Here is a 9,840-nt window from a genome sequence, read left to right on the forward strand (position 1 = left end):
AAGACCCGAGAATTCCGTGGCTCCCTGCCATCCAATCCCTGGCAACTTGATGTGTCACGCTAAAGGCTGTTCCCAGGAGCCTTCCAGATTGGGCCGCCCCCACATCTCATCTCAGCCATCTCCCCACCAGTTTTTACTATTGCTTTGCGAGGTGACGAGCACCCAGTCTGTTCTGTGGTATAGTGGGTCAAATAGGGTTCCCCCAAATCAGGTCCACCGGGGACCTCAGAATATGCCCTAATTTGGAAATAGGGGATTTGCAGATGTAAGTAAGGCAAGGTTTGAGATGAGATCCTACTGGAGTAGAGTGATTGCTAAATCCAATGAGTGTCCAACAAGAGAGTGAAAAGGACAGAGACGAAGGCTGCATGAATATGAAGGCAGAGATAGGGCAATGCTGCCACAAGCCGAGAACTCAGGGAGGCACCAGAAGCTGAAACAGGCAAGGGAGGGCTCTTCCCCAGAGGCTTCAGAGGGAGTGTGGCCCTGCCAACACCTTGAGTCAGGGCTTATGGTTTCCAGAATGTATTCCAGAAATGTATTCCAGAGAGAATACATTTCTGTTGCTTTTTTCTTTTCTTTTCTTTTCTTTTTTGAGATGGAGTTTTGCTCTATTGCCCACGCTGGAGTGCAGTGGTGCGATCTCGGCTCACTGCAACCTCTGCCTCCCCGATTCAAGTGATTCTTCTGCCTCAGTCTCTCGAGTAGCTGGGACTACAGGTGCCCACCATCACACCTGGCTAGTTTTTGTATTTTTAGTAGAGACGGGGTTTCACCATATTGGCCAGGCTGGTCTCGAACTCCTGACCTCAGGGGATCCACCTGCCTTGGCCTCCCAAAGTGCTGGGATTATAGGCGTGAGCCACCATGCCCAGCTAGTTGTTTTAAACCATCAGATTTGTGGTAATTTGTTATGGCAGCCCTGGGAAACCAATCTCTCGTCTGTGCTTTTCTTCTGTTTGTTTGTATGTTAAGTAATGTTGATGTGCATTCCTGCTTCTCTTTGATGCTGGGACTTTCCTACAGGCAGGGACTGTCTCTTCCACTAGGCCATGCATTCCAAGGGCAGGGGCTGTCCTGAGGTCTCCTCCTTCCTTAGGATGGCATCTCCTGGTGCCCAGCAGAGTCCTCAGCACACAGTGTGGGCTCTGTGGGGGCTGCCTGGCCCTGCCTGCTTCACCTGTTTGGATTGGCACAGGGCTCCCCCATGCAGGGTGGTGCAGGGAGACTCACTAACCACAAGAGGTCCTGCCCGGGGCTCCTCCTTTATCCCCCTCCTTTTGGGGCAGGCTGGAGGGAGGGTCAGGTAATGGTGCTCACACAAAGTCTGCTTAGAAGTCCAGAGGTGGGGGGTGCTCTGGGCCTCAGCAGTCAAGACTGGCAACCCTTTAACCCCTGATGCCCCAGAAAATGCCCTCCCTTAAAACGTCTGAGTACCACGCTTCTTCGGCATCAGGGAGGGGACGGGAGTGTGGTGTCCTCTAAGTCTGCTCCCTGCTTGACCGGGCCGTTTGCAGCTCCTTGGTCACTGAGTCCTTGTCTACAGGGGAAGAGAGGTTGGCCTCAGGCTCCAGGTTGGGCCACGGTTCTAAGACCGGGTGTGGGGGATCAGGCTTATATTCCATGCTAGGGTTCTGGAGTTGGTGCGTGGGGTTCAGGTGGGGCTGTAGAAGTGCCTTTTAAGATTATGTGCATGGTTGATCTGTCATTGTTTCCCTGCCGTCTTTATCTTTTGGATTCCCCTCGGAGGAGGGGGAGGAAGGAGCTTCTTTTGGGTCCCATTGAATCGAATGAAAGGGAAAGTAGAGCTGTTCCTATGTCCCGGGCCGCGGAGCTTCTATTCCTGATCCCTGTAGAAGAGGAAGACAGGGGGGGGGGGGGGGGGGTGGCGGGGCACAGAGGCACAGACGAAGCTGGTATTGGGCTCTGCACCCCATTCCCACTCCCAGATCCCTCTGGACACAGCATTTGTCTCCAGTGAGCACAGCCTCCCCTTGCCCCACAGCCAACAGCAACATGCCTCCCAACAAAAGCATCTGTCCCTCAGCCAAAATCCCTGTTGCCTCTCTCTGGGGAAATTGTAGGGCTGGGCCAGGGTGGGGGGACCATTCTCTGCAGGGAGATTAGGAGTGTCTGTCAGGGGCGGGTGGAGTGGGGTGGGGCCCTGGCTTACTCACATCCTCGAGAGTCCTTTGCTGGCAGATTTGGGGAGCCCACAGCTCAGGTGTCTGTCTCGGTATTGTCTTCCAAGCTCTGAGGCCACAGTAGTGGGGGGCTCCCCTCCTGGCTTCTGCTTTGGTGACAGTCAAGGTGGGGGTGGGGGTGAGAAAGGGTCCTGCTTCTCTTCTAGGAGCAGTTGATCCCAGGAAGAGCATTGGAGCCTCCAGCAGGGGCTGTCGGGGCCTGTCTGAGGAGATAGGACACGTCAGGCAGCCCCAGACACGACCACATTCCTCCCAACATGCCTGCCGGGGTCTGTGCAGCCGAGGGGCTGACGGGAGGGTGGGGTGGGGGCCAGAAGCATTTGCTTTGGGAGGTTGTCTGGGAGATTGCTGAAGTTTTGATATACACACCTCCAAAGCAGGACCAAGTGGACTCCTAGAAATGTCCCCTGACCCTTGGGGCTTCAGGAGTCAGGGATCCTCGTGTTCACCTCAGCCTTGCCCTTGGCACAGCCCGGCTCCACTCCAGCCTCTACTCCTCCCCAGAACATCTCCTGGGCCAGTTCCACAAGGGGCTCAAACGACGGCACCTGAGCCAGACTTCTGCCCACACTAGGGATGTTCTGGGGGTCTGAGAAGATATCTGGGGCTGGAAGAAAAAAAGGCCCCCCCAGGCCTGTTCCTGGATGCAGCTCCATCCACTTTGGGGCTAAGCCTGGGATACAATGACACCAACCAGGCTTCTCGCCATACTCGGTTTACAAAACCCTTCCACACACGCTGTCGCATTGGCTTCTCAGAGCTGACTGCAGTAGGCAGAGTAGATGCTATGACTCCCACTTCGCAGGTGAGAACACTGAGGCTCAGAGAAGTGCCAAGCCCTGGGTCACAGAGGTGTAAATGGCAGAGCCAGGACCCACCTGACTCCAGACTGTTTCCTGGCCTCCATGAGGCCACCTGCCCTATGCTGTGGGCCCATCCGCTGCTGTGTGGTGGATGTGAGATCCTCACCGTAGGGAGGATATTAGCATCTGTGCCCAGGGCTAGGGAGAGCTGTCTGGATTTCTCTTTGATGAGGGTGTTGGGGTGAGAATCATGATACCCCTGACTGGCTGGGTGTATTTCAGGGATGGGACAGGCTTCTCAGCACAGCACGGCAGGTCAGGCCTGGGAGGGACCCCCAGACCTCCTTGTCGCTAACAGAAGGTCATAGTGAGGGAGGCCTGTCTGTGCCCAAGGTGACCTTGCTATACTGGTGCTCTCCAGCCGGGTATCCGTCCCCTGCAGTGGCGGCCTTCCTCTAAGTGGACGTTACAGGCCCATCCAGTTCATGGAGAGTTAGCAGGTCACCAGGTTTAAGGTGCAGAGGCCCTGCTCTCTGTCACCCTGGCTGAGCCCAGTGTGCGGGTTCCTGAGGCTGGGACTCCCAGGGCCCGATGGGAAAGTGTAGCCTGCAGGCCCACACCTCCCCCTGTGAATCACGCCTGGCGGGACAAGAAAGCCCAAAACACCCCAAACAATGAGTTTCCAGTAAAATATGACAGACATGATGAGGCGGAGGAGAGGAGGGACCTGCCTGGGAGTTGGCGCTAGCCTGTGGGTGATGAAAGCCAAGGGGAATGGAAAGTGCCAGGCCCGCCCCCTACCCATGGGTATAAAGCACTCGCATCCCTTTCCAATTTACCCGAGCACCTTCTCTCCACTCAGCCAACTGCTCGCTCGCTCACCTCTCTCCTCGGCACCATGACCACCTGCAGCCGCCAGTTCACCTCCTCCAGCTCCATGAAGGGCTCCTGCGGCATCGGGGGCGGCATCGGGGGCGGCTCCAGCCGCATCTCCTCCGTCCTGGCCGGAGGGTCCTGCCGCGCCCCCAGCACCTACGGCGGGGGCCTGTCTGTCTCCTCTTCCCGCTTCTCCTCTGGGGGAGCCTATGGGCTGGGGGGCAGCTATGGCGGTGGCTTCAGCAGCAGCAGCAGCTTTGGTAGTGGCTTCGGGGGAGGATATGGTGGTGGCTTCGGTGCTGGCTTGGGTGGTGGCTTGGGTGGTGGCTTGGGTGGTGGCTTTGCTGGTGGTGATGGGCTTCTGGTGGGCAGTGAGAAGGTGACCATGCAGAACCTCAACGACCGCCTGGCCTCCTACCTGGACAAGGTGCGTGCTCTGGAGGAGGCCAACGCCGACCTGGAGGTGAAGATCCGCGACTGGTACCAGAGGCAGCGGCCCGCTGAGATCAAAGACTACAGTCCCTACTTCAAGACCATCGAGGACCTGAGGAACAAGGTGGGTGAATGGGCAGCAGAAGGTGCCATTCCAGCTAGCTCCTTCTGGGAACAATAGATGCCCCAGGCCACTGACACCTTAAGATTTGTCTGTAGGACAGAGTCCACCCCAGATCCCTTCTTTCGAGGTCTTGGATGCCCTAAGAGCTGATCAGTGAGAATGCTCTTCCTTCCCCAGCCTCCTCATCCCCTTCTGATCTCAAATCCTCAGACCATGTGAGATCAGTGATTCCTGTCCTTACATTTTATAGAGGAAGCAGTTGAAGCTTTGAGAGGTGCTGTGACCAGCTGTAGGTCACATAGCAAATTAATGGCGGAGCCAAGGCTGGGGCCCTTGTGCCCTACCTTCCAGCACAGGAGGCAGCTACTTGTTCTCCAGCACGGGGGAGGAGCGAGGCTCTAACGGGACCAGGCAAGACATCCAAACCGCTCATTAGCTCACTAGTCTGGGCTGTGGCTGCCGCCGCCCATAAGCCTTGGTAGAGGCTGGTCCCTCCCCACAGCCAGGCGGGCATGGAGAGCCTGCAGAGACAATCAGTGTGGCCCCTTGATGTGCCCTGCACAGAGGGAGCCTGGCAGGCTTGTGCCCTCTGACTCCAGCTCCCTGCTCCCACATTACCTGGGAGCCCTCCCTGCTCCCAGCATTAGAGTCTGCTGGGCTCTAATGCCTTGCATGGATTAGGGAAATTCAATGATGAGGTAGGGAACTCTAACCAGACTCAGGGGCCAATATATCTTCTTATTCTTCCCCTGAGTCCTCTTTTCTAATCCCCTGTGTCAGTTGGGTTTTATCTCTTGAGAAAGTTCCACTTGAAGTCCCATGGCCTGTAAGCTTGAAAAGGAATGTGCATATCTGCAGAGGACTGGCAGGGCTGGCTGATGCAGAGAGAAGAGAGGCCAGCTCAGGAAGGAGTGCTAGGGAGCCTCAGATTATTCTCCTCACCTGGAGGTGGGGAACTTGAAACCTCAAGATCCATCAGATTTTGCAGCAAGTCAGTGGCAGAACTGGGGCCAGAACTCATGGGCTTTTGATTCTAAGCCCCGGGTTGCATCTACCCCGTCGGTGACCAGGAGTTAGCAAAGTCTTAGGACAGGCTTGGGGCATCTGGGGTTTTCCTTCAGGCTGTTGTGGTCAAGTTTTGTGGGGGAAGAGGGGAATTCAGGCAAGAACATGAAGCAAGAGCTTAACATAGGTTACAGTGAAGTCCAGCTTGTGAAGTTCATTTGACAAATTACCTGTGCCCTTTCCAACCTGCAGATTCTCACGGCCACAGTGGACAATGCCAACGTCCTTCTGCAGATTGACAATGCCCGTCTGGCCGCGGATGACTTCCGCACCAAGTGAGTTTGCAATGGTGGGCCAGAACACCCATTGTCCCCAAAGTAGGGCATTTTTGGAGCAGTGTTTCCCAAATAGAACTAGCCAGTGCCAGGATAGCTGCATGAAAACTCCCTGGGGTGCTTATAAAAGAATAAGACTCTTGGGCCCCACCCTTGGAGTTCTGATTCAGCTATTTATAGCAGGTTACCTGGGTGATTCTGGTCCACAGCCAGGTTTCAGAACCGCTGCTTTAGGGAGAGGCACTTTCCACTTCCCCAACTGCCCTTGAAGTATAGGAAGGAACATAGTTGGAGGACTTACACATTATTTGTTGGCTGAAGTTAGAAGTGCAACCCCCTCCTGAATTCTGCAGCAAGACGAACTGCCTTATCCCCAGGCCCCAGGAATGTTCATACCTGAGCAATCAATGGGCACTGTGTTCCACCATGCCATTTTCAGGATCGGCTCCTTAAACCACCCACAAGGCACCAGCTCTGGGAGAAGCTGCAGGGAGACGAGAACAAAGCCCTCACTGTGGTCAGGGTGGGTGTCTCATTCCTTTTCTCTGGGGTCATTCCAGGTATGAGACAGAGCTGAACCTGCGCATGAGTGTGGAGGCCGACATCAATGGCCTGCGCAGGGTGCTGGATGAACTGACCCTGGCCAGAGCTGACCTGGAGATGCAGATTGAGAGCCTGAAGGAGGAGCTGGCCTACCTGAAAAAGAACCACGAGGAGGTGAGAACTATGGAAAAGCCAGCTTAAAAGAAGCACAGGGAGGCTGGGTACAGTGGGTGTGCCCATAGTCCCAGCTGCTTGGGAGGCTGAGACGGGAGGATCGCTTGAACCCAGGAGCCTGGGCAACAAGGCTAGACCCTGTCCAAAAAAAAAAAAAAAAAAAAGAGAGAGAGAGACAAGGGAGAGTCAAGACAGAATTGTGATGGTGGGAGGGCAGTATTCAGGCCTGACTAAGGAACTCCAATCTGCTGCCATGGTGGAACTTCTGACTGTGGACTGTCCCTGGCTGTGCAGGAGATGAATGCCCTGAGAGGCCAGGTGGGTGGAGATGTCAACGTGGAGATGGACGCTGCACCTGGCGTGGACCTGAGCCGCATTCTGAACGAGATGCGTGACCAGTATGAGAAGATGGCAGAGAAGAACCGCAAGGATGCCGAGGAATGGTTCTTCACCAAGGTGGGTGTCATTTGAGGTGGAAGGAACCCAGACCACCTGCCTTCTGGGGCCTTCTGGTGTGAACGGCGTTCTCTTTTTTGCAGACAGAGGAGCTGAACCGCGAGGTGGCCACCAACAGCGAGCTGGTGCAGAGCGGCAAAAGCGAGATCTCGGAGCTCCGGCGCACCATGCAGAACCTGGAGATTGAGCTGCAGTCCCAGCTCAGCATGGTAGGAATAGTGCCAGGCACGGTGGTGCGCCCAGGACTGGCAGGGAGAGAACGGCCACACTCACTCATCCTTGATTCCCTTTCTCTCCCTCACAGAAAGCATCCCTGGAGAACAGCCTGGAGGAGACCAAAGGCCGCTACTGCATGCAGCTGGCCCAGATTCAGGAGATGATTGGCAGCGTGGAGGAACAGCTGGCCCAGCTACGCTGCGAGATGGAGCAGCAGAACCAGGAGTACAAGATCTTGCTGGACGTGAAGACACGGCTGGAGCAGGAGATCGCCACCTACCGCCGCCTGCTGGAGGGCGAGGATGCCCAGTGAGTCTTGGCCCTCCCCTTAGTCTGTCCCGCCATGGCACTCTCATGGCCCCACCATGTATCTGATGATCTTGCCCTTCTCTGTCTTCACAGCCTCTCCTCCTCCCAGTTCTCCTCTGGCTCGCAGTCATCCAGAGACGGTAAGACCTTCCTCCTCTGCATGCCTGGGCTCCAGGCCACCCTCTGTACCCCAAGCGGGTCTAGGCATTGGCTAGGGGCTCTGTGAAGGGCTGAGCTCTAGTGCTGTCACCCAGTTTCCCTTGTGAACCTCCTTGGGTGGAAGAAGCTATTTTCTAAACTCTCCTTAGGGCTAGGAGAGGCAGCCCCCACCTCTTACTTCTTCCTGGTGTCTGTGGCAGATCCCATTGCTGTGGTGGTCAGCACCAGGAACAGGGCCCTGCATATGGATGGAACCAGCCGGGTGTGAGCTCTTAGGAAGCTCTAATCTGAGGACAAAGACTCTGTCTCTGACCTTTGGGAGCCCTAGTCTGAAAGAAAAGTGTTGATGGTATCAGTGCTTGGGCAACAGCAGGGAGTGAAGCAGTAATCAGGGGAGAGGACAACGGGGAGACAGTTTGAGTTTCCTCACCTTCTTGGCCTCCTTACTTCTGATGAGTCCATTGTCTGTTCACCTCTGGTAACGTCCTCTTCCCGCCTCTTCCCCAGTGACCTCCTCCAGCCGCCAGATCCGCACCAAGGTCATGGATGTGCACGATGGCAAGGTGGTGTCCACCCACGAGCAGGTCCTTCGCACCAAGAACTGAGGCTGCCCAGTCCCGCTCAGGCCTAGGAGACCCCCCGTGTGGGACACAGATCCCACTGGAAGCTCCCCTCTCCTAACCCCTAAGCACTTCACACCTGGACCCTGCTTCACCCTCACCCCCTCCTGGCAATCAATACAGCTTCATTATCTGAGTTGCATAATTCTCGCCTCTGTCTGGTCATTGTTAGGAGTGGGGGTGGGGAGAAAGTGGGAGAAGCATCTCTGGAGCTTGTCATAGCACCTGGCTATGGCCCCTGGAACTGGGAGAAAGGTCCTGGGGGTGGATTGGGCTCAGGTCCCAGGATATCTTTCGCCATCTCAGAAGACACAGACAGATGTGTGTACCAGGTTATGTGGTATCTCCTAGGATATGGAGGGATATTCATTCATTTATTCACTCATTGTCATGTGTGTTTATTCATTCACTAGATATTGAGTGCCTCTATGTTAGGCACTATGTTAGGTTAAGGATTCCTAATGTTTTTGTGATCAGGGATTCCTTGGAGAATATTGAAAGCTATAGATTTTTCCTTTGTCCTCTACCTTCAAATAAGCATACATACATTTGCATACAATGTCATAGGGTTCAGGGGTCTCCTAGAGCTCCTAACTGGAGGTCCATGAACCGAAGGTAGGAACTCAAGGTCTCCTGACATTCTTGTCTCCCTCCACCCCATCTTCTCTTGCCTCCGGTGCTGGATCTAATCCTTCTTACACTTGGTTGACCTAGGGCAAGTTGATGACCATCTCCCAGCCTCAGTTTCCATTTCTGTAAAAGGGGCATAATGATAGTACCTACCTCATGGGTTTGTTGGGATAATTCACTGGAAGAATGTACAGGGCCTGGCATAGTGCTGGCTCAAGGCATGGCTGTGCTGGCGATACTGGGTAAACTATCTCTAGGGCATGGTGATTATCCATCCATGATGAGAGCATTTTTAGAGGGTTTGGGAATAGACTGGTTTTTAACCCTGGCTCTGTTCTGTAACAGATGTGAGCTTGGGAAGTCTGAGTCTCAGTGTCTTTACTTGTATAGTAAGGATGCTGAGCCCTGCTTCTTAAGGTTGATACAAGAATCCAATGAGTGACTATACCTTAAGAGCCAGGACTGTAGGAGCCTCCCCTGGGTGGGGAATGCCTTTCCTTCTCTTTGGGGGGCTAGAAAAGGAGTGGGAAGGGAAGGAGCCTCACCCTAATAAGTGGTGAAGATTCCAGAGGTGGGTGGGGCTCACTGCCCCCAGCTAGGAAAGAGTTGACTAGTCCTGTGTCAGTTTCAACAGCTCATTCATTGGGTTGCGTGAAGAAAACTTGTAGGGGGAGTCAACGGTAGGGGAGAGACTGAAAAAAGACTAAATTTGGGCAAGTGATCTAAAAGCCTGAGCTTTTGAGTCAGACTACCTGGGTTGGAGTCCTGGCTCCTATGCTGAATAGCCTTGAAGAGTTTGGGCAAGGTACTGAACCCCACATTCCTCTTTCACAAGGGAGGGAATAAACACCTTTACTGCATAAGGCTGATACAAGAGTGAATGACCTCATGCAGGCAATGAATTTGGCATTGTGTTTGGCACATAGTCAGCACCCTATAAATGGTAATGGGGTG

General features: G+C 54.5%; 1 protein-coding gene across 3 annotated transcripts in view; it reads left to right on the forward strand.

Annotated features, from left to right (window-relative positions):
- Positions 1–8,401, forward strand: part of LOC105553022 (keratin, type I cytoskeletal 14) — a 29,478-nt gene extending 21,077 nt beyond the window's left edge. Inside the window, exons 1-9 of one of the 3 annotated variants that reach the window (XM_011998918.1) lie at positions 3,851–4,054; positions 4,109–4,439; positions 5,697–5,779; positions 6,340–6,496; positions 6,791–6,952; positions 7,036–7,161; positions 7,257–7,477; positions 7,571–7,617; positions 8,144–8,401. In XM_011998918.1, coding sequence (XP_011854308.1) covers positions 3,906–4,054; positions 4,109–4,439; positions 5,697–5,779; positions 6,340–6,496; positions 6,791–6,952; positions 7,036–7,161; positions 7,257–7,477; positions 7,571–7,617; positions 8,144–8,241 — 1,374 coding nt within the window. In that variant the 5' untranslated portion in view covers positions 3,851–3,905 and the 3' untranslated portion in view covers positions 8,242–8,401. Of the gene's footprint in view, positions 1–3,826; positions 4,440–5,696; positions 5,780–6,339; positions 6,497–6,790; positions 6,953–7,035; positions 7,162–7,256; positions 7,478–7,570; positions 7,618–8,143 lie in introns of those variants that run through there. The other 2 variants (XM_011998915.1, XM_011998917.1) reach the window with 2 other exon arrangements.
- The last annotated feature ends 1,439 nt before the right edge of the window (positions 8,402–9,840 follow it).

This window comes from Mandrillus leucophaeus, unplaced genomic scaffold, assembly GCF_000951045.1.
Source record: "Mandrillus leucophaeus isolate KB7577 unplaced genomic scaffold, Mleu.le_1.0 Scaffold58, whole genome shotgun sequence".
Classification (NCBI taxonomy): domain Eukaryota; kingdom Metazoa; phylum Chordata; class Mammalia; order Primates; family Cercopithecidae; genus Mandrillus; species Mandrillus leucophaeus.